Raw genomic sequence first — 24136 nt, 5'->3', positions numbered from 1 at the left:
CCTCTCCTCACTTGTAGGTCTTTCCAATCCATTTCGCGGTCTGCTGAAGTTGGGGACCCTGGAACGTCGAGGAGCTATGGGCATCTGGAAAGAGTTTTTCTGTGAGCTCTCACCCCTAGAGTTACGGCTATTTGTAGACTATGAGAAGCGAGTATGTGTAGAAAACTGTTCTCTGCTAAGATGTGAGTCCTTAGGACGGGCTCACAGTGATGGGCGCTTTGAGCTGGTCTTTTCCAACAAACGATTGTATCTTCGGGCTTCCTCTTGGGATGAAGCAGAGGATTGGTTGGACCGGCTGCATGAGGCCCTAAAAAAGTATAGGCTACAGCCGGATGAAGGATGGGAAACTCTAGAGTGCCCTGAGGCTGCAGAGGATTCTGAGGATTTCTTTGGAGGTGGACCACCTGGTGACTTGCCTTCCTTCTCGGTGTACAGTAGAACTGGCCCAACTGAGTTGGACTGGTCATGTGCCTTGAACCCTGAGTTAGATGCAGTCAAGGAATCTGTCTTGTACTTGGAGGTTGAAAAAGCATGGGTCCCTTTGGTATTCTCCTTGTCCTTAGAAGCTTTGAAATGCTTCAAAGCCAAAAATGATAAAAAGATACTGAACAACAGCTTTGGAATTGAGACCATCCAGGATATCCTGCCAGATGTGAGCTTGGGTGGACCTGCATTCTTCAAGATCATCACTTCAAAAGCAGTACTAAAGCTGAGAGCTGAGAATGCAGAGGAGGCAACTGATTGGCGAGACCTGGTCCGCCGGGTGCTCATGTCCTACCTGGAAATGGCTGAGGAGGCCCTCACACTTGGGGGCAATCTGGATGGCAATTCACAGGCAATCCTGAAGAATACTGTTAAGGAAAATGGATACTTGCTGCAGTATCTGGTTGCCATCCCCATGGAGAAAGGCCTGGACTGCCAAAGTTTCATATGTGCAGGTAGGGATATCTGGGTGCTTACAAAAAGATAACTTACACAAAGCCTTTTTTTTAGTAAGTTAAAATGTATTTTCTCTTTCAATTAAACAACTGAGATTGAGGATTTTACTTCTGCATGTGTTTATTTGTAGTTAATGTGATTTTAGAACACAAGATATTGGTGGTCTTTGTTATTGCAGTGTTAATGCTAACATAACTTCAGATTAATCCTGGGTAGTGGTAAATCATTTAAACTGAAAGTGTTAAACAAGTACAGTGGGGCAAAAAAGTATTTAGTCAGCCACCAATTGTGCAAGTTCTCCCACTTCAAAAGATGAGAGAGGCCTGTAATTGACATCATAGGTAGACCTCAACTATGAGAGACAAAATGAGAAAACAAATCCAGACAATCACATTGTCTGATTTGGAAAGAATTTATTTGCAAATTATGATGGAAAATAAGTATTTGGTCAATATCAAAAATTCATCTCAATACTTTGTTATATATCCTTTGTTGGCAATGACAGAGGTCAAACGTTTTCTGTAAGTCTTCACAAGGTTGGCACACACTGTTGCTGGTATGTTGGCCCATTCCTCCATGCAGATCTCCTCTAGAGCAGTGATGTTTTGGGACTGTCGCTGGGCAACACGGACTTCCAACTCCCTCCAAAGGTTTTCTATGGGGTTGAGATCTGGAGACTGGCTAGGCCACTCCAGGACCTTGAAATGCTTCTTACGAAGCCACCCCTTTGTTGTGTTTGGGATCATTGTCATGCTGAAAGACCCAGCCACGTTTCATCTTCAATGCCCTTGCTGATGGAAGGAGGTTTGCACTCAAAATCTCACGCTACATGGCCCCATTCATTCTGTCCTGTACACAGATCAGTCGTCCTGGTCCCTTTGCAGAGAAACAGCCCCAAAGCATGATGTTGCCACCCTCATGCTTCACAGTAGGTATGGTGTTCTTTGGATGCAACTCAGCATTCTCTCTCCTCCAAACACAACGAGTTGTGTTTCTACCAAATAGTTCTACTTTGGTTTCATCTGACCATATGACATTCTCCCAATCCTTTTCTGGATCATCCAAATGCTCTAGCAAACTTCAGATGGGCCCGGACATGTACTGTCTTAAGCAGGGGAACACGTCTGCCCCTGCAGGATCTCAGTCCCTGGCGGCATAGTGTGTTACTGATGGTAACCTTTGTTACATTGGTCCCAGCTCTCTGCAGGTCATTCACTAGGTCCCCCCATGTGGTTCTGGGATTTTTGCTCACCGTTCTTGTGATCATTTTGACCCCACGGGGGTGAGATCTTGCGTGGAGCCCCAGATCGAGGGAGATTATCAGTGGTCTTGTATGTCTTCCATTTTCTAATTATTGCTCCCACAGTTGATTTCTTCATACCAAGCTGCTTGCCTATTGCAGATTCAGTCTTCCCAGCCCGCTGCAGGTCTACAATTTTGTTTCAGGTGTCCTTCAACAGCTCTTTGGTCTTCACCATAGTGGAGTTTGGAGTGTGACTGTTTGAGGTTGTGGACAGGTGTCTTTTATACTGATAACAAGTTCAAACAGGTGCCATTAATACAGGTAATGAGTGGAAGACAGAGGAGCCTCTTAAAGAAGAAGTTACAGGTCTGAGAGAGTCAGAAATCTTGCTTGTTTGTAGGTGACCAAATACTTATTTTCCACCATAATTTGCAAATAAATTCTTTCCAAATCAGACAATGTGATTGTCTGGATTTGTTTTCTCATTTTGTCTCTCATAGTTGAGGTCTACCTATGATGACAATTACAGGCCTCTCTCATCTTTTTAAGTGGGAGAACTTGCACAATTGGTGGCTGACTAAATACTTTTTTGCCCCACTGTAATTATTACTGTAAGCCTTTGTTTCACTAGATCTCTTCATTCTTCTTATGACCAAATATTAATTTAACTAATAGAAATAATAAGAAATTCTTAAGCTGCGATAATTGAGGGGGGGTGGAGTCAGTCCTGAAATGTCTGATTGTTCTGTTTTTTTTGTAATTGATTCATTTTGAATGCCAAAACTACACTTTGATTTCAGGGCTATTTGCCAGAGAAGATGGTAAAGTAAAGTTTGAAAAATCGTAAAGGCACATGCATAGATTATTGGAAGTGACTTTGTGTATCTCTAATTAACATGAACTCATCTCTGACTCAGCGAAAAGCTGGCCTATTTACAGTTCAGCGGTTATAAGTCCACAAGAAGAAAGATGTAGGAAGGTCAGGCAATGTGTGACATGCAGGTTTTATGAGCAAATGCAGTTTGTGACGTCATCTGTGGATACTGTTCTCTAGTTCATAATCTTCACTGTCATCTCTAAGTAGACTAGATTAATCTACTTGGTGACTTGACTGCACTTTTCTCTGTTTGTTTGTTTGTTTGACTGAATGAATGAATAACACATTTGGCTTTTAGTTTTTCATTGCTTGCATTGGACTACATTGTGTTGTGACTCCGACCCCTGAGCCCGTCTTATCGGAGGGAGAAGACTCCGAAAGTGAAGGAGAGGAGTTGGCAAGGCCTCCCTCCCCAGGACCCTCCTCTCTGGCAATGCCTCAGGTGTCTTCCGAAGGCCAAGAGATAGGCCAGGAGCCAGGCACTTCCGAGCAGCCACAGTTAGACAGCGACAGAGATAAGTCTTGGCTGGATCCCCGACAGCGTTGGAAAGACAAGCGCGCGCAGCAGAGAAGGAGGCGTGCCAGAGATTAAACTGAGTCACTGGACCACACCCCACGGGATAAAAGGGGGTGTGGTGGCCATTGAGGCTTTGTGACGGACAAAACTGAAAGCTAGCAAGTCATTCTGCATTTCTGAAACTTTGTTATATGCCCGTGATGGTGAACCTATGGCACGGGGTGCCACAAGTGGCACGTAGAGACATATTGGTGGGCACGCGAGCTCAGCTTCGGCATGCCTGCGTGCGCTGGCCAGCTGATTTTGGGGCCTTCTGGGCCCACCAGAAGTCAGGAAACACACTGTTTCTGGCCTCCGGAGGGCCTCTGGGGGGGTGGGGAAGGCCATTTTCACCCTCCCCAGGCTCCTAGAAAGGTTCTGGAGCCTGGGGAGAGTGAAAAACAGGCTTACTGGGCGTGCCAAAAGTGGGAGGAGCATGGGGGGGCGAGGCGCATAGAATTATGGATGTGGGCATGCGTGCGTGTGACCCCACTGCTCCCTCCGCTTTTGGCACACGATGGCAAAAAGGTTAGCCATCACTGTTATATGCTCTGCTTGGATTGATTTTTGGACTGAACTTGACAATTCTTTGGCTTTTGTGGACTTACTTTGATGTTTCGGTCGGAGGAGATAAACCTCCCTTTTTGACAAGCAGTCACTGGGTTGCTGCCAATTATGTTATCAAAGGAAATTCTTGTCTGCTGGTTTATTTTAACTCTTGGTCCACTGCCGGTGTGTGTGTGTGTGTGTGTGTGTGTCTGTGTCTGTGTCTGTGTGACGGGGACAGAACACATTGGACGACTTCTGTATCTATAATTATTTAACAAATATCCAGTTTCGATAACTGAGAAAGGTCCAAGAATCCTTCAGTATAGAGCTCAGTCTAGAGGTGAGATAATGCCTATGAGCCTCTTACAATGAAGTGCAGGAATTTCTATTAATCAGAAAATATTGGGATCCATTTTATTCCTAAGATAATTTCGTGAACAAGAGAAAAATTAAGGGTTACACCTTTAGTAATAAATCTGATAATAAAACTAAATAATGGACAAGAGGTACACTTTTATGAAAGGTCAGGCCAAATTTCATGATCTCTGAAGCGATATATCTTTCTTTTCAGTTACAGTAAAATACATTATTATATTTCTAGCCACTAAAATCAGAACAACAAATAGTTCTGTTCCAAAGATAGTTTTGGCCTTGGGCTTTCTTTCTGCTAAAAATAAAAAACGTAACACAAGAAAAATATTACATTATATATTATATTATATATTATATAATGTAATATATAATATTACATTATATATTATCTCCAGTAATATTACACTACTAACCAGAGCATACAAAACATTTGCTAGACCAATTCTCAAATATAGGTCATCTGTCTGGAACCCGCGCTGCATATCGGACATTTATACAATTGAGCATGTCCAGAAATATTTCACAAGAAGAGTCCTCTGCTCCTCTGCTTGCAACAAAATACCTTATGCCACCAGACTTGAAATTCTGGGTTTAGAAAATTTAGAACTACGCCACCTTCGGTATGACCTAAGCATAGCTCATAAAATAATCTGCTACAATGTCCTACCTGTCAATGACTACTTCGGCTTCAACCACAACAATACACAAGCAAAGAATAGATACAAACTTAAAGTGAACCGCTCCAAACTCGATTGCAGAAAATATGATTTCAGTAACAGAGTTGTTAATGCCTGGAATGTACTACCAGACTCTGTGGTCTCATCTCAAAACCCTCAAAACTTTAACCTAAGATTGTCTACTGTTGACCTCACCCCATTCCTAAGAGGCCTGTAAGGGGTGTGCATAACAGCATCAGTGTGCCTACCATCCCTGTCCTAATGTTCCCTTTAATTGTATTCATTTTATGTATTCAATTCATGCTTATTCTTATACTTATATATGTTATCTAATATGCACTCGACAAAATAAAATAAAATAAAATAAAATAAAATAAAATAAAATAAAAAGGAGGGCTCTTGCTTGGTATATATTAAGCAGTAGATAAAAATATGTGGTTGTGTAATAAAGGCAGGAGGTCTGTGTGAATGTGTGTGTATACGTATTACACACAGGCACATCCATACTTGAGAAACAAAGATCTAGAGATCAAGGCTGAGCAATAGCTGAGTCTTGGTTCAGCTCTAATATCTTCCTCTTACTATAGGCAGTGGCCTAGTCAGCAAATGAATTACAGGAACTGAAAACTGACTTTTCTGGAGACAGCAGCTGGGGAAGAGGCTGTCTAAATACAGAAGTTTCTCCAATACCCAACAGTCAGATTCCGGCAATTTAAGATGATCTTACTTTTTGTCTCTCCTTTCCAGGCTGCTCCAGGCAGATTGGTTTCTTCTTTATGAAGCCTAAGCTGTGTTCATTCACTGGCCTCTATTACTGTGACAACTGCCACCAAGATGAAGAGTCTGTGATACCTTCACGTCTAATTCATAACTGGGATCTTTCCAGATATCCGGTACGTCCTGTTATGGTGGGAGAGGGGCATAAAGTATATAAACTCTGTTATGTGAAATTGTCTCTCATGTCTCTTTTAATCCCACCTGCACAACTATAGTCACAAAATGACCGTAGTTTTCATTATGAAAGAGAAAAGCTTGAGAATATCTGTAAGGATCTCCTTCCTTTGTGCCCTATCTGCATTGCAAGTGAGCGCAAATAAGTGCAGGTTTTAAAAAAGCAGACTAGCAAAATGTGACCTCCCTCCCTCCCTCCCTCTGAGTGTTTCTCATCCTTAGCAGGTGGATTCCCCAGTGCTGGCTGGGAAATTTTGGGAACCAAAGTCCACACACTTTAAATTTATTAAGGTTGAGAAACACTGATTTAACTCAAGGACCATAAAGTGAGAAATCTATGAGTAAGGTACCATTCCGGTTAGGATTTTTCAACTTCTGAGCTGTTACTCTGGGTTTTTTTTTTATATCCCCTAATTATGGCCAAGCTCAGTAAAAAGAAAAAGTATGTTTTTCTCAAGGCACAATCTCGGCTCTTTTCATTTTCTTCCCTTTTATTATTATAAACTCTCTGGAATAGCCCCACAGCGACATGAGCAGCAAATTAATTAATTAATTAAACAAACAAACAAACAAACCTTCAGTTCAAATTATAAGAAGATACTTACTGGAATGTGAGCCAATGAATTTCTCTTTATAAATTATAATATTCTTTTGCATTTCCTAGATGTCATTCAGGGGCTTTTACAAGAACATTCTCATCTTGTTGTCTCTGTCAGATTTGTTGCCAGGCTCTGAAATTCCTAGCCAAAATTCAAAATCAACCCTTGATTGACCTGAAGCTGGTGAATGAAACCCTCTATGACCATGTAGAGCAAATGAAACAGATCTATCAGAATCGCGAGCAGCTGAAGCTACTGGGTGATTATCTTGTCCTTTGTCGCAGTGGTGCCCTGAAGGAGATCAGTAAGAGGTGAGCCAGAGGCATAAAAGGGCCTTCTACAAATCAGTATATTAGTCTGAATTGACTCCAGCCTTCCGACACAAGAATAAGTAAGCATTCTGCTTCCAAATGATGCTGGCTATTCAGTCAGAGATTGTATGTGGATCTGGATGCTCACCACCACATGGAGCTGCCTTTTGCACCACTTTTGTTCATCAGATAGATACAGCTGCCTCCACAGAAGTTCTTTTATGTACACATTGCCAAGCTTATTGCCATCCTCATCACACGTGGTTACTCAGCAAGAGCAGTGGAATACTTCTGTTTCAGTGTTGGCTGTTTTGGACATAGCAAAATTTTAGTTTTTTGCTATCTCTTTCTGTCTCTTTCGCTCTGAAAAGTGGTCTGGTCCCAAATGGATTCCAGAAGCATTGCAAGAGAGAGAGAGAGAAAAAAGAAGAGCAATATTGTTTCCATATCTTCAAGTCAGGAGGATTGGGACCTGTATTGGATGACACAAAAGACTTCTGGGGGTGTTGTTGGATCTGGTTTGCTAATCCCAAACTGGTGTAATTTGATGTATATAGTGTGCATTCTCATTGTAGAAAAAATGTTGCTAGAAAATTAAAAGAAAAAATCCCAATGTATCAGTATCTAGTTTGGCCCTGAGTACTGTCGGCATGTTTCTTGTGATCTCTGAAAAATGGAGAGAAACCAGCACAGGGGTAGAGCAGTGATATATTTCTGAGATCAAGAAATATGGGTCAAGTATCTTGTGATACAATGGCTTGATGAAGGTAAGGGTTGGGAAGAGAGGCACCCAGTAAAATAAGAATGAACGAAAAAGCCTAAGAGATCAGCTTGTGCGCAGAAATGGAGCATGAGAAATGAAGCAAAAGTTCTTGTTGTCTCATCAGGGTTTTATTTTATGTTGTATAAAACTCCTGGGATGCAGTGGAGAACAAATTTTAATATACTAATGATGTTGTTCTTTGAAGGCTTGACCACCGGCACTATCTCCTGGAGTGTCCCCATAAATACAGTGTGGCTGACCTGAGGCAGGTAGGAGATCCAGAAAAAAGAAATGTTTCAATCTATAAGCAAGTGGAAATTCAGTTCAAGAAAATATTACCCATTTTTTCACCCTCTAAGCTGGATCCCCCAAAATCACAGCCTAGCAATCTTCAAATTAGTACATAGAAATTATTTGATGCACCATTAGATGTTGTATCATTCAGTGCAGAGCAGGAAGCAGGAAGCTTTTGAGAGCTGGTCTGTGTATGTTCGGATGCAATATAACTTTGTCCTATCTGAAGAGTATAGCAAATAGACAGCTAAACTCTCCAGGAATTCTCTGGCCAATTTGCTTCTACTTACCAATTTTTTTCCTAGTCCTGTATATTGCAAATTTTTTGCTAATTGCATTGGATCTGCATGAAACAATGTTAAAAAATTATGATATTTATGTAATTACTTACCAAGCACATCTAAATTATATTAAAGTAACCAAAATATCCTTACAATCCCCAAGGCATGTCACAACTTTTGAACACCCCTAATGTTTGGAAATTGAAAACTGAAAAAATTGACACGCCCTAATTTCTGCATTAACAGCTGCTGAAATGGTTTTAAATATAAGTATGTATGTACAAAATGGAAAAACTAAGTTGTTTCAATTTTAGAACAAATTTCTGTGTTCTGGAAGTTCTGCCAACCATTTTGGAACAGCTTCAGTTTAGCAAAAACAAAACCCAGAATATTTTTTAGTTCTTTGGAGGGTTTAAGAAATCCCTGCAGATTTTATTCCACTAGTTGATGCCGACTATAGGGGGCACTGCTCATTTCTGTTTCTAGCCATTGAAACAGCGCTGTCCAAAGACATTTTCACAGTCATGTGGCTAGCATGACATCACAGAGCACTGTTACCTTTCCATCAAATTTGTACTTATTGATTTACTTATATTTGTATGCTTTCGAACTACTAGGTTAGCAAGGAACCTGGGGCAAAGTTGGGAGCTCATCCCATTACATGGCATTTGTGTCTGGAACATGGGTTGTCAGCTTCCCTGCTCAGCGTCTTAAGCACTGAGTCACTGCACCATCCCCACACCATTTATGGGATTTGGATGAAATAAAATCTGAAAGGATGCCTGTTTCTTTTACAGGGCAAAAAGAGTTCACTCTTTTTTCTTTCTTAACTCGCTGTATAGTATGTCGCATACCGTCAATCCCTCTTACCTTTCCAGCATCTTCCCTTGCCTGCATTCCCTGCTGCTGCTGCCAATGTCCAAGATCAACATGTTCCACTAATCTACCCATTCCAAGTCTAGGACAATTCGCCACAGCCATGTCAGTGCAGCCAACTCGCTACAAGACAACTTGCTGTGGGACAATTCCATGTGGGATAATTCAACTCCTTGCTTCTACCTGGCAAGTCTTCCTGGGTTGTTTTGCATGGAAAAGACGCTTGGAGAATTTGGTCCTCCTTTTCATGGAAGACCCCAGCCCCGTGGGCATTGTGCCTCTGGAGAGAAGTATCAAGATCCTGAGGCTATTCCAACCTTTGAATCCCCTCCCCCAAGCCCTACCAGATCACCCTGAGAGCCCTGGCCATGCTGAGACTGTGGGAAAATGCTGAACCTCCTTCTCTTCCACTGTGAGTCAGGTCAATCCCTGGATCCAGGGGTACCCCATCTTCCCACACTGCAGTCTGGCTCAGAGAGGCGGTGCCAGAGCTGATAAGTCACTGCCACTGTCTAGATGGGCAAATTAATGAAGAATTGCACCCTGCCCAAGTGCTCCCCAGGGATTGCACTTTGTCCACCTGGCTCTGCTGCCTTCGTTCCCTGCCTACACTGGATCTCCCTTCCCCAGAGCCTCTGGAACTCCTGGCTACAGGAAGAAAAGGAGACCAGGAGGGGATGGATCTGGGCTCCCCAAGTCCAACCCAGTCCATCAGGACACCGCTTGCCTGGGTGAAAAGGAAGGCACTGCTCTGCCAATTCTGTTTGAGGTAATTAGGGGGATGAACTGAGGAAATCCATCTGGCGCCAGCAGGGAGTGAGGGCAACACAGCCATCCAAGGGGTGGGTGTGTGAAGCACAATTTCTGGGGAACCCTCACTAGAGGGTCAATGCTTCATTAATTTGCCTGTCTAGACAATGAGGGACGGGGGCTGGGGACTTCCATGAAAAGGAGGACCAAATTCCTTAGGCCTCTTTCCCATGCAGTGAAACCAGGAAGGCTTGCTAGGTAGGAGCAAGGCATTGAGTTACCCCATGTGGAACTGCCCAAAGGTGAGTTTCCTCTGCGACTTGTCCCACAGCAACTTTGCTGTGGCAACTTGGCCGCAGTGGGTTGTACTATTCCGACCCACTCCTAATATCTTCCTCCATAATCCTTCATGTGCTTTCCCTTACCTCTGTCATCTTGGCTATCATTGCTAATGTAACTTATTTCTGCATCTGTTTCTTATTCTACCATGGCATATTTTGCCATCCTATCCCCAATCTTCTCAACACCATCCCTTCCCTGCCAGCAATCAGCTGCTGCCTGTGTCCATTCCATATTCCTTACCTAACCTCCTCTGAACTACTTCTACATGGACATGACCATATATATTACAAAGTTAAAATTCATGCATGAAGAAAAACACATGAAACGCAATGTATTCTGATTTTGACATGGACCAGCCAAAATCAGCTGTTTCATGCCTTTCAAGTGTTTTAACTCATAAGGCCCTTGGCCATTTTTTGCTGAACAACATGTATTCCATATTTTGAGAGTTCAAAGGCAGAAATGTGAAGTGATTTCCCTGTTCCCCACCAACTGCTCATGGCCCTTCTCTCTTCTTAGATAGCAGATGGTATATTTGAAACCTTTCTTCAGTCGCTGATCCAATTTGCTTCCCACCATGTGTACAGCTGTGATCTTTGTACTCAGAGGGGCTTCATCTGTCAAATATGCAACAAGAATGATATCATCTTTCCCTTTGAATTTGATACAACCAGCAGGTAAGTGTTACACATGTCCCTTCCTCTAAAACTGAATACACATTTTAAGAAAACTAAAATAGAATTGCGTTCTCCTGTATATATTGACCATATCTTGGAGCTCATTATGTTAGCACATCGGGAGGTGATTTTTGACTCTACATAGTACAGGACTGAGTTATTTGAATTACCCCTTAGGACAGTACCCATGACATCCCTAAAGACAGCTGCCTGTCCTACTTGCTCTAATATGGTAGGCAGACTTTGGATCCCCTCTTTGAAGTAGTGCCATCTGATAGGACCTAGATTGCATGCCTTCTCAATAGCAGTGCCTTGGGATGATCTTACCACCACCACCATACACACACATACAAAATGCTGAATTGACCCAAATCCTGCTGGCCTTTAGAAAAATTTAAAAAACATGGTCATTTGCCCATTGGGACAATGTATGTACCACTAGAAGAGGGTACAAATGTTAGCCAAGTTGCCTATTATCTATTATTGCTATTCATGGTAGTTTTATTTTGGTTCTTTTTTCTTTTTTTTTAAATAAGCTGATCAGAATAGCATTGTCCAGGTGGGGCGGTATATTTGTGAATACCGTATTTTTCGGAATATAAGATGCACTTACCTTTTTTGATGAGGAAAAGAAAAAGAAATCTCCCTCTGCCTCCCAGCAATTTTGCCTGGTTGCAGCAAACAGCAAACAACCTCCTTTACTTTCATTTTTGTTTTCAGCATAGTTTGATTAGCACAAGGGAAAAAAAAATCTGCTCCAGCAATTTACCTCTTTGCAGCAAGCAGCAGAGTCCTGCGCAAAACAGCTGAGAGCAAATCAGCTGAGAGTCAGGAGGCCGATCCAATCAACTTGTGCTAATTAGGCTGTGCTGAAGTTGAAAGGAGCTGTTTTGTTTTGCTCTTTGCTTGCAAGGAGATAACTGCTGCGAGGCAGAGGCCAAAGGGTGAGAGCCAGTAGGTGGGCGGGGCTACATTTGGTGTCACCCCCTTTTAGGGGAGAAAAGGTGCATCTTATACTCAGAAAAATATGGTACATTTGCAAATAAATAAGTCCATATTTCCATAGCATATTCAGAATTAGAACAGGTAAGAGTCAGGATAGTTGATTAAAATGTTAATGAAGTCCTTAAAACTTGTTATAATGATAAGTAACCGAATGCTTATAAACATATAAATGTCATTCTTAGAAAACATTTATTTGTTCAAGTTGGGGTCAGGCCTTTTGACAGAGATTACAGAGAGGATACAAAAAAAATTAAAAGAATTGCCGTAGCCCACCATGTTTTTTCCAGTTTTGTAGGAAATCCTTCCCCAGCTTGGCATGTTTTTAGCCCACTAGATTATATATGCAGTAACAAAGCACATCCAGAGAGTCTCCAGTTTGGGGAAGGCAATCAGAAGAAGGCTGATTCACCTTCCATGAGGCAGTCAAAATCCTGAAAAGATTTCATTCACCAGATCCGTCTTTTAGTAGCCTTTAGATATAATTGTTCATCCCCCACAACTACAACACTGCAATGACACACATGCCGATCTTCCCTTTTGGCTCTGTCTTAGAGCAAGAAGAGTGTCTCCAAGCTCAGACAAACTTACTTCCTGCTTCCTGAGCCAGACAATTTACCTGTGAAACAGGATGTTCTTGGAAGCCTCTTTATGGTAACTTTGGGGAGTGTTTTTGATTCTGGTAGCAGCACAGCAATAGCCACTTCCTTAATCATCATTCTGCCTAGTTGGCAGCTGGAGATTCCGTATTTTTCAGAGTATAAGATGCACCTTAGTTTTTGGGGAGGAAAATGGGGGGGGGGAATTCTGCCTCTGCCTATCAGGTATTCATCTGACTAGCGTCCTTAGCCTGGTCAGCTTCAGCACATTAGTTTGCTGATTGTGAGCGTGCGTGCTATTAGCGTGGGGCTAATAAGCAATTTATAAAGCACAGCTGATCATCAGAGGGAGTTTGCTGTGCTCGTACGCACAGCATTGGGGCTGATAAGCAGCTGTTCCAGTGTCATTTTGGGCTACGTGCCACACCTTTTCAAACCCTCAAACAGAGCATTTGGGAAGCTGAAAACCTGAAGCGCAGAGCCCAAAAACGCAAACCATTCTCTGTGGCAATATCTGCAGCCAGGAAGAGGATGCAAGGGTAGGCGGAGGTGAGCGGGGCTACATTTAGAGTATGACGCATCCAAATTTTCAGCCTCTTTTGAGGGGTGGGAAGTGCATCTTATACTCTGAAAAATACGATAATTTTCTTGTGCATACCTCCTCAGCCAGAGGCACAACCACACTCAGTGGCCAGCAAAGTCAACCAAAAGGTATGCATCATTTGAGGGACCCTTCTGGAATGATAGGCAGTGATGATCTGTTATTTTAATAAACACAGCTTAGACAGGAAGTAATCTCAAAATCCCTTCTTGGCTGTCAGGCAGAAGGAGAGTTCCCAGAGGAAAAAAGTTAAGCAGCATGTAAGCCTAAATGTGAAGAAAGAGGCAGCTATATAATTATCTAACTTTTATCCCTCTACCTGTTAAATAGTTTTAAAGTTGCCTTATAGCTAGTAAAATTACTTAACCATCTAACAGAGTGTTTTTCAAATGTGCCAACTTTAAAGTATGTGTACTTCAACTCCCAGCATATTTGGCTGGGAAATTCTAGAAGTTGATGTCCACACATCATAAAGTTGCCAAGTTTGAAAAACACTGACCTAATGTAACCCTGGAGGGTGCATACTCTCCAAACTAACCAAAATTAAATTTCATCACATTTTATTTCATAGCTAATGTAATTGAAATGCATTTTAAGTAATATGCTGAATTTCTAGTTACATATTCCCCTTACGTGCTATTAAAAATGCAATTTTTACAGCCCTAGACTCTGCTTTTTCCCTATCAGCTGCTGTCCGGGGCTTCCTTCTATATCTGCCCCATCATTCCTTTTGACCTGATAATGATTGCGACAGAAACACTATGTAAAGTTATCTGTTGTCTCCCGAGAAATGATGTCTGAGTACCAAAGGGAAAAACATAGGTTTTTTCCAACCTTATTTTCTTACATAATTGGAATCTCTTGAGTGGAAAGTTGTTTCAAGAGTTCAGTCGAGGAAGTCTAGCAGCAGGGATACAACAACTTTATTTGTGATTCCAGTTTCATGCTTGAGATGTAAAGATATTATAAGAGGGAGGCTGGCCTTTGGAGCCAATAATACAGAAAGAGAATATCTAATGTCTTCCAATAGGTTGTACTACAATTGCAACTTGGCTGTTGAGCTCTAATGTGACCTTCTCAAGAACCTGTGATCTGTTCACAGATGATGAGTTGCTTCTAGAATTGTTATACTTCTTCTTCCTTGCAGGTGTAGTGAGTGCAAGACTGTCTTCCACAATAGTTGTCAGGCAACTGTCAGTTTCTGCCCTCGTTGTGTCCGTCGGCAGAAATATCACCAGCAACTGCAAGAATTCCTTTGGAAATGATCTCAACTGTGCCAGTCCTTTGGATAAGATTTTGGAATTGGATAAGATTCTGGAATTCTCCAGAAGGCAATTGGAAGACAGAAGCTTAGGAGCAATGGAAAAATACTGCCAGCTGGACACCTTCTGTCTGGATTATAGTCCTAACAACCACCTTGCCATCAGCTCTGGGAAAGGAACCCACAGAGATACTTCCTTGAATTCACCCATTATTGTCATTAATCTTCATTTATTCCTTCCTTCCCAAGCAAATTCATCCTTATCCTGACATTTGGTGAATACTGGATATTAAAGGCATACGTAGCAAGAACTCCTAAGAAGACTGACTTTAGTGGATGTCTCTTGATTTAAATTGCTGGAAAAAGGGAATGTTGTTTTACTTTTAACAAATGCACTTTCCAACAGATTTCTTGTGCCTTCTACACTTTACAGACTGCTCTTAAAATGTCTTGTGCCAAAATAGCTGCTGAATTCTTTAGAAAGGCATGCCATCCTTGGTGTCCTCCTCAAGCAAAGTGACCTTCTTATAAATAAGCTATTATTATTCTCCTCCTTTTTTAAAAAATGCTCAGTCAGCATATTTCAAACTTGATTTTAATATTTTCTTTTATTCTCCTATGCAGATAATTAACTTTATTGAATAAATAACAGATGTCTTTTACGAATCTATTACTTCTGTGCAACACTTATTTGCAAAGTAACTATAGGCTTCTTGTGGATTTATGTTCACCCAGAGATCAATAACATCCTGTATTCAGGAATGTGTGCCACAGACAATCCTAATAAGACTAAAGAGAAAAAGTTGAAACCTAGATTCTGGAAAAAACTGGATTCATTCATTCATTCATTCAATTAGTACAACTGCCCTACTCAATAAGTGACTCTTGTCAGTGAACAAATTTAAAATACTTCAAATACCAACAATTACAGCAATACAAAAATTAAAATACATAGCAGTTGAGAAATTTATCCTACAATCACTAGCACAAGCAAAAAACAGGTCCCTGCACATGCTTGTCCCCAGGCAGATGATGATATTACAGCCAGAATAGGAAGGACTTGCCTTTCCTAGAGAGTATTATAGTAAAAAGATTGGTCTCAGGTTTCTACAGAAGTAGGACACATATTTTGCCTCTTAAAAACTGTAAAACTGGAAGAGCCTCAATCATTGACCATGTCCATTCCAAGGGTTCTCTAAATCCAATAAAAGTTCAAAAGCAAACTGATTAAGTAAAAATGAAGATTCAAAATGATGTTATGTTCTGGGTGAAGAATGGAGGTGAGGCCAGAATTATCTCTGTGTAGGGTGTAACCCAGGGGCATCAATAAGGTAGCTGAAGAACTCTACCTGTGGAACAGCGATCTTACATTTTTCTTTTTAAGCTTGAGGCCAACTTCCTGGAAATGGTCGAGGAAGTTCGGCATTGTTGGCCGCTGACACTAGAACATCATCGAAATAGGGGATAACACCTGGGATGCCCTGCAGGAGATGCTCCATCAGGCTCTGGAAAAGTCCTGGTGCCATGCTCATCCCAAATTGTAGCTGGCGACATCTCAAAGCTCCTCAATGTGTTACAATCATCTGACCCTCCGCTGTGGCATCATCAACTGGTAGCTGTTCATAGGCTTGGCAGATCCAGTTTAGCGAAGACCTTACCCTCACCCAAAGAGTGCAGTAGATGTTGGACCACAGGCACCGGGTATGCATTTTGCTATAGTGCTTTATTTAATGTACATTTATAGTCTGTGCAAATGCGGACAGAACCATCCGGCTTCACAGGGGTCACTATTGGAGTCTCCCATTTTACATGGTCAATAGATTCCAGAATTCCTTGGTTGATGAGCTTGTCAAGTTGTTCATCAACCTTTGCATGCAAGGCAAATAGTACTCTTCGTGACTTCATTCGGATCAGAGCAACTTGGGGGGGGTCAAGGTTAAATGAGATGGGTGTGCCCGTATATCTGCCCAGACCCAAAATGGAAAACCAGTCCAATCCTAGGAGACTCAGTAGGGAGCCATCCACGACGAGCAGTCGCAGTGGGCCTGAAAAGTCCCTAAAAGATACTCTAAAAGTGCCAGGGTCAACGACAGGGATGCTGTTCCCCTGGTAATCTCAGAGACGAATATGATGGAAGTCCACCATATGTCTTTTTGAGATTTTAGGCATCAGTCCCCTTAATGTACTCCAAGATACGATGGTCATTGACCACCCCGTATCCACCTCCATAGGGGACCCCTCAATCACGACCGTGACATGGACCTTCTTGCAGGAGGAGAGGTTAGCCTGAAATATGACTGTTTCTGCCTTAGAGGTGCCTCTGGAAATGGTGAAACAGTCCTCTCCATATCTCTTTTGTCTTTTCTGCATTCTCTTAGGGCAATTTTCTGGGCTTGCAGTGGTAGCTGTCAGTTGGTTTGCACAGCAGACCCTAGGCAAATGTCCTTTCTTTTCACATCTTTGGCAGATGGCATTCTTGAACTTACATGTCCTTTGCGGATGATTGCCACCACAACCAACACATGCTGGTTGCCTCTTTCCTGTGGCCACATTCCTCCCCTTGGAGTATTTGAGGCAATGAACATCATCGTCCTCATCTGCTGATTCATAGTGGCTAGCATCTTCGTGATGCACAGTAACTGGTTTCCGTGATGCTAGTAGGCTGATTGATTTTTGAATCTCAACCATTGACTGATCAGACATCTCAGTTGCTTGTGCCTTGTCGAGTGCCATCTGCAGGGTGAGGTCTGTTTTTGTAAGGAGGCGCCGCTGTAGCTTGGCATTCCTCACACCATAGACCACTCTGTCCAAGAGAGCATCACCTAGGTCCCAGAACTAAATCTTCTCCCTTTTAAAATTTTAAAATTTAAATTTTAAACACTAATTTTAATTTGTTTAATTATGGGATATTTTTAAAATTTAGCAAAATTGTTTAATCTGTTTTAATCTATTTTAAATTTTGTATCTCTGTGTTTTATCTTTTGGCTGTTCACCGCCCTGAGTCCTTCGGGAGAAGGGCGGTATAGAAATTTAATAAAATAAAATAAATAAATAAAATAAATAACTCACAATACAGGGCTGCCTTCCAAAGGGCAGCAACATACTTGTCTGTCACTACCGATTTGCTTGTGGGCGGGTATGCATGAGTACACACAACGCTTCTGTACAGAGCCTCCCACTGCCACCGCTACCAGTTCGCCCGATTCGGGGTGAACCGGTAGCAACCCACCACATACATATGTATATGTGTGTGTGTGTATGTATCTATCTATAATTATAATTTTATGTTTTATATATACTGCTCAAAAAAATAAAGGGAACATAAGCAGAAGACATCCGAGATCTGAATGAATGAGATAGCCTTATTAAATACTTTGTTCTTTACATACAGTAGTTTATACACTGCTCAAACAACTAAAGGGAACACAAAACTATTGTATGTAACGAACAAAGTATTTGATAAGGCTATTTCATTCATTCAGATCTTGGATGTCTTCTGCTTGTGTTCCCTTTATTTTTTTGAGCAGTGTGTGTGTGTGTGTGTGTGTGTGTGTGTGTATGTGTATGTGTATGTGTATATATATATGTAATGTACATAAGTATGTATTTTATATACATCCATATCTTGCTCTGCAGCACGTCCCATGGCACAGACTGAACAGTCAATGGAGCGAGGAGAGCCCTGGCCATCTCAAAAATCTCTGGGCCACCTAAGTTTAGGAAAGTGCCCTCTTCCTATTGTCAGTGATCTCAGCAAAATCATTTGCTTCAAGGAAGTAGTCAAAACAAACAAGATAGGAATCCCATGTCTCAGAGGCTGGGTTGCATGGAGCAAATGATAATAATGCAGCCATTTTCCTTGGAACCAGTTTAAGCCCCAGGCAATCTAGGTTTAGGCATCTATGGCAACAACTAAATCAGCTCCTGTGAGTCAGCTCTGAGTGAGTCAGCTCACAATAATCAGCAATGCAACCTCCGTTCCATTCATCCCACCCTCGTTGCCAGTGTTATCTGCGCATACGCAGATCGCCGATGATGACATCCGGGGCGATGGGCGGAGCTTCCCGCCGGTGTTACTACCGGTTCTTGCGAAACGGTCCGAACTGGGGGCAACCCACCATTGATGATCACCCATATATTTTTAAAGAATTTATTTTTGTATTCCTACAAACTTCCTTTTTTTCCATAAAGCAAAGCTAATTACATAGCTTCAGTCAAGAAACAGGAAACACCATATGATAAATGGTATTAGTTTGGGTTCCAATTCTGCATCTGTCAGCAATTTGCTTTGGGGAGTACAATTTTCTCAAGGATCCATGTACAAAATAAGGTATTATATTAACTTTAATTAATAGACAGTCTACGCAGAGAAAAAGACACACCCACAGATATTCCTATATACACTTCCGTTCCTTGTTCCATCTTATTTAGATCACGTGATTAAATTTAATTCCAAAGTTATATAGTTATATTGTGGAGTTCTTCAAACAGATTTTCGAGTTCCTCCAGGAAAGAAAGAGAGGAAAGTAGTCATGCATATAATTTTATATCCATATTTTAATTGACATTCCATTAAAAGAACTCCCAAATGAAGTACGAATTTCAACATTTATTAGGATATGTTGCCAATCATATTTCTGCAGACCCCCCTCAGTCAAGGAATTCCAACTGAAGAGTGTCTTTTGCTGAGGATTCCACCCTGTAGAAGTTAATGCCCCTGAGGTGAGACTCACATCAACCCTTTTGGCCTTCCAAAAAGGTCTGAAGAACTGGCTCTGCCAACTAACTGGGGCCGCAATGTGAACATGTCATTCTGGAAGTGGTTAGTGGACTAAGATAAGACCTCACTTCCCATATTTCTCCTTTCCTTGCCATCTTTGTCAATTTTTAAATATTTATTATTTCAATGCTTTACCTTGTTGCTTTTATTGATTTTAAGATGCCTAGGAATGGGCAGCATAGAAGCTACATACATACATACATACATACATAACTCCAAAAGGAATTGTTTTCTAATCTACAGACTGTACCTCATATATCTAAGATTTGCCTCTTCTTCCTTTTTCACCTGCCAAAAAATTTATCAGCCAATGAGTTTTGGTCTTATTTTGATCATTATGTACCAATGACAAAATAACAATATCTTCAAATGCATTTGATATATCTGTGCAATATTCATGAGATTGAATTGTTGGTTAATAAGTTTTCATAACCTGGCTGTGTGAATCTACCTGCCATCAGGCAACAACTGTTTGGATGTGTGATTTTTTTTTTATCGCTAGTGGCAATCAAAATAGGAACTCAATTCTGAAATTTTGTTTTGGTTCAATGAAGGGGATGTGTGTTTGGAGAAGGGGGGTTGACTTTTCACTTTTTCCCATCTACTCTTGCCCACAATTCTGTTCTTGACTACATCTGTTTCTTGAGTTCATCCCTAGAATACCACTTGACAGCAAAGTAGTCGCTGCCACACAAAAGCTTGCCCACCCTGCTCTAAAATAACGTTTTCACCTTTGATCTGCAGAAAGATGGATCTGCTTGCAACTTCCAGTTTTAAGTTGAAATTGCAACAAAAACTTCGAGCATCTTGGCTAGAGAATTTGGAGAGCTGAAGTCCACACATCTTAAATTTGCTGAGATTAAGAAACATTGCAGCAGGGAGGGTGGTACATGTGGATAAGACTCAACATTGCCTCATTAGGAACAAGTCTCCAAAGTAGCCTGCAAAGTTATGCAACACTTTAGCATTATCCATTCATTCACAGAGGGGGAAAATTGACTTGTGATAAAAGCTAACAACTGAGAAATGTTGCCTGCTAGATACTTGGGAAGAGGACTTTCAAAGTGACAGCAGATTTCAAGGATAGTTTCCATTAAAGAGGCACTATCTAGCTGTCTGAGGGATTGGAAAGGCTAAGCAGAGTTGGATCTGGATGGAGACTGCTAAAATACCAGGGCTTTAGACTAGACAGAGAAGTTGTGGGGTGGGAGAAGGGGAAAGCTGAGAAAGCAGCAATGATAGCCACTTCCATGGCACTGCTTGAAAACAATGTGGTTGCATCCATGACAGCACCCGAAGTTGAGCTCAATTTGAGAGCAACTTCAATTTTAGCAGTTCCTTATTACTGTTATTAGAGCAAGTCTGATTTTAACAGGGAGAAAACAAAATAAGCATTCGGAAAATCCCATAGTGTTGCCAATATGTCAGGAAAGCTATTAAATAATGTTAAGAATTTAGGAAATACAAAGAAACATATATTAATATTGGCTTCATACAGCATTGAGTTAGATAGGAAGATGATGTGGTTTTAATGGCAACACCTGCCAAACATAGGCAGGAAGTGAAGTTTGTGTGCAGTCTGGAGGAAATGCCCTTTAAAGCTGGGCAATTGCACTGAAAATGGTATGTGAGGGCTGAAACCGAAAACTGGATGCATCAGCAGTAGCTAATGTCCTGGCTGGAAATCAATGAACCTGCAATATCTGGAAGCTATCCAGCTGAAGAAAGTTACCAAGTTCTAGCTGCAAGGTTACTATTAGCAGGTAACCAGCCAGCCCTATTCTCAAGACACAAGCAAAACGTCATAAACTGTCTAGAAGGGAGATTTCCTCTGTGACTTCAGATATGATTGCCAATGAAAACCTGACTTTGAAATTGTACCCTCCACCCAATCATTTCAAGTCAGTGTTCCTGGAGACATTTTACAGCCAGCATTACAGCTGATGCTGTGAGATATGGCAGAGTTTACACAGTACCAAATGGAGGCTGAATGTACTATAAAATCCTTGTTTTATCATCTGAAAGAATTGTTTTCATCCTGTTTATATCAAATTGTTTGCTTTTCTTTTAACTAGATTTTGTAGGTGATTCTGGAATTTACATATTCCTCACATTTCACCTAATCTGCCTCCAGTTTTACTTTTTTATGTTAGTTATTTAATTTATATCCGCCCCCCCCCTCCCTCCAGTGTAATATACGATGTTTCCTTCACAGCAGGCTTTCAAGGATTGTTGCAGTAGGGCCAGGATATTGAATTTGCAAATATCTAGATAGCCAATAGATGGCAGTAAAGAGATATTTAGAACTTTTTGCTACTGAGGTAATGAAGGAAAAACAAAGTCCAATTGCCCTTTGGAAAGGTGGGGGGGGGGAATTAGCCTATAATGGACTTTGTTTTTCCTTGAAGACATTTCATTTTCATCCAATAAATAAATTCCTTGTGTACAACAATGCATACCTGATTCTATCCATTGTATGTACTTGTCCAAAAGCCAGATTTATAAGGAAAGTTCTAAAAGAGTTCTTTTTGTATACAACTGTACATTTTCTGTAACTTTTAAGCCTGAGTACGTTTACAAATACATTTTTACCCTAGCAACATGGATTTATTTTTTTAAAAATTTCCCCATTTGAAGGCATGTGTTTTCTGTCTCTTTATTAGAGTAGCCAAATTCAGTTCATTGTTTCATGAAACAAAGCAATACAAGGAAAGTGGTGTCTGACATCAGTAGCCTTCCTCTATGGGGAAGTGGTAAGTTTTTCTAAGAGAGCAATGTTATGCATTAAGCTGAAAGACATTCAGTGATTTTTGTAATCTAAATACAATAGCAAAATAAATTGTATTAACTTTTTGTTCAAAAAATTTATTTCAGCATTTTACATAGTTGAGAAAACAAGTATTGGGGGGAGATAAATTTTTGGGTATTATATTGTTTCAATTTTATTTCTTCTGAATGAAAAATAATCTTTATTCAATCAATGACTATAAAGCACCTTACATACCTAAAACTGATATTGATTAGCCAATTAGATAAACAAATCAAACTGCTGCATATCTTACATGTTACTTGACAAAATTAGGGCATTCTTAAAGAAATAAAATAATTTCAATCTGAAAATAAAAGTTTAAATAAAATGATCAGAGTGATCAGGATATTTAATTAGGTGTTGGTTAATAGCTCATGACTGTCAACAAAATGGAAAATATAAAATATTTAGTGTTTTACTATATAAATCTTTGGCTTCTTTGATACATAATTGGACTATGGAGGTGACAAGAAAAGCTATATGGTAATTGTAAATTGTATTGTTAAAACTGCAGAGTAGATATACAATTCTAAACTCTATTTTAAAAAGAAATAGAAAAACTAAGAATGCTATCTTGCTTGTAAACTTCTAGCAGGATTTATTCAGCCAGTTTAAAACAAATTTCTGGGTCAAATAGAACTTTGTTCTTATCTAGTATGCAAAACCAGAGAAAGACCCAGTCCCACTAACGTTAGAAACCTCTGCTCTAGTTGATGGTGAAAGAGTTTCTAAAAGAAATTTCCAAAAGAAATTAATTTTAAACACATTATTTTCTAGATGGGAAGATAATCTATATGGAAGAAATTCCAGTACTTGCTCATTGACATTTTCACCATTAAAATTTATATTTTATTGTAAGGAAAGTGTTGATTTATCTTTTGCAAGCCAGCTAGAAATCTCAAAGGCTGCTCCAAAACAGCTTAAATAATGAATGAATTGCAAGGAAAAGAAAGGTTTTTCTAACCATCATGTAGTTTGGCAAAAGTACAAGCAGAAGAACAAGCCAAGCAGGGAGGGAAAAGTCTGAAATGCTAGGAAGGAAAAACATATTGGATTACTTTCATCTATTTTAAAAGGAAAAACAAAATAGAATTTCAGGGCAAACTTGAAATATTTTGATGTGAGGAGGAAAAAATGGCATCCCAGCTCTGGCAACAGCTTTGCCTTTATGGAAGGAGGTAAGCCAATGCCCCCTTGAGGAAGCTGGACTGGAATGGGATGGGGTCAGCTGCAGGATCCCAGTGCTGGAGGGCTGGACTGGGTGCTTGCCCACCGCTGCCCAGGGCTCTGGAATGGAAGTACAAAGGGGAAGGCCTTGCTCCAGGGTACAGTGAGGGTGGCACAGGAGATACCCACCAGAAGCCCAAAAGCCAAAACCTTTCATTGGCATACCACACATGTTAAATCACTGACACCCAACATCTGATGGGCATCCTCTCCCATGAACTCCCATCCCCTTGCCCCCTGGGCCACCAAAGCACACTATGCTCTAAGGCTTTGTGGAAAATATCTGGAAGTGAATGGATGGGTGCTTTGGTCTCCCCCCAAAGGACAGCCCCACAAGGAGGCCCTAGGGATCTAACCAGCATTGCCTGCAAAAACTAAACTTTGGATGGAAATTTCAGACATTTTGAACTCTATTTCTGGGCTTCTTGGATGTTGGAAAGAAATGTTTGCTTTTGTCACATAATCATATTTATACAATCCAATAATTTCCCCAAACTTAATAAAGCATTAGTAAAGAATTGTAAATACATGTGCTTTAAAGAACACATAATTGGAAACAAGAGCCAGCCTCCCTCATGCAGGACCAGGGAGCCTTGCTCCCCTGCTGCCTGCTCTTGCTCTCCAGAGATTTTTCAAGGCAAAGGAAACTGCTTCCTGCAAACTTTCTCCTCCACAGTTCCACACACAGCAGCAGTGTCCTCTGCCTCCTCCTTTGCTGGGAGGATGCACCAGACAGGGAAATGCCAACAATGTCTGGGATTGGGAGAAGAACATCTCCTTTGGCGTGCTGTGCATACATA

The 24136-nt window shown here is 40.9% G+C and overlaps 1 protein-coding gene across 6 annotated transcripts in view; it reads left to right on the top strand.

Moving 5' to 3' along the window:
* The window catches only part of PLEKHM1 (pleckstrin homology and RUN domain containing M1), a 39247-nt gene extending 24061 nt beyond the window's left edge, over nt 1-15186 (top strand). For all 6 annotated transcript variants that reach the window (XM_087894019.1, XM_087894017.1, XM_087894018.1 and 3 more), the window contains 6 exons: nt 18-938; nt 5961-6106; nt 6881-7074; nt 8043-8106; nt 10900-11057; nt 14407-15186. In XM_087894019.1, coding sequence (XP_087750145.1) covers nt 18-938; nt 5961-6106; nt 6881-7074; nt 8043-8106; nt 10900-11057; nt 14407-14524 — 1601 coding nt within the window. In that variant the 3' untranslated portion in view covers nt 14525-15186. The remainder of the gene's footprint in view (nt 1-17; nt 939-5960; nt 6107-6880; nt 7075-8042; nt 8107-10899; nt 11058-14406) is intronic.
* Nucleotides 15187-24136: the final 8950 nt, after the last annotated feature.

Source organism: Pantherophis guttatus, chromosome 4 (assembly GCF_059756535.1).
Source record: "Pantherophis guttatus breed Tessera chromosome 4, ASM5975653v1, whole genome shotgun sequence".
Classification (NCBI taxonomy): domain Eukaryota; kingdom Metazoa; phylum Chordata; class Lepidosauria; order Squamata; family Colubridae; genus Pantherophis; species Pantherophis guttatus.
The sequence above is the reverse complement of the archived record's forward strand: the minus strand, read 5'-3'. Positions and strand labels throughout refer to the sequence as shown.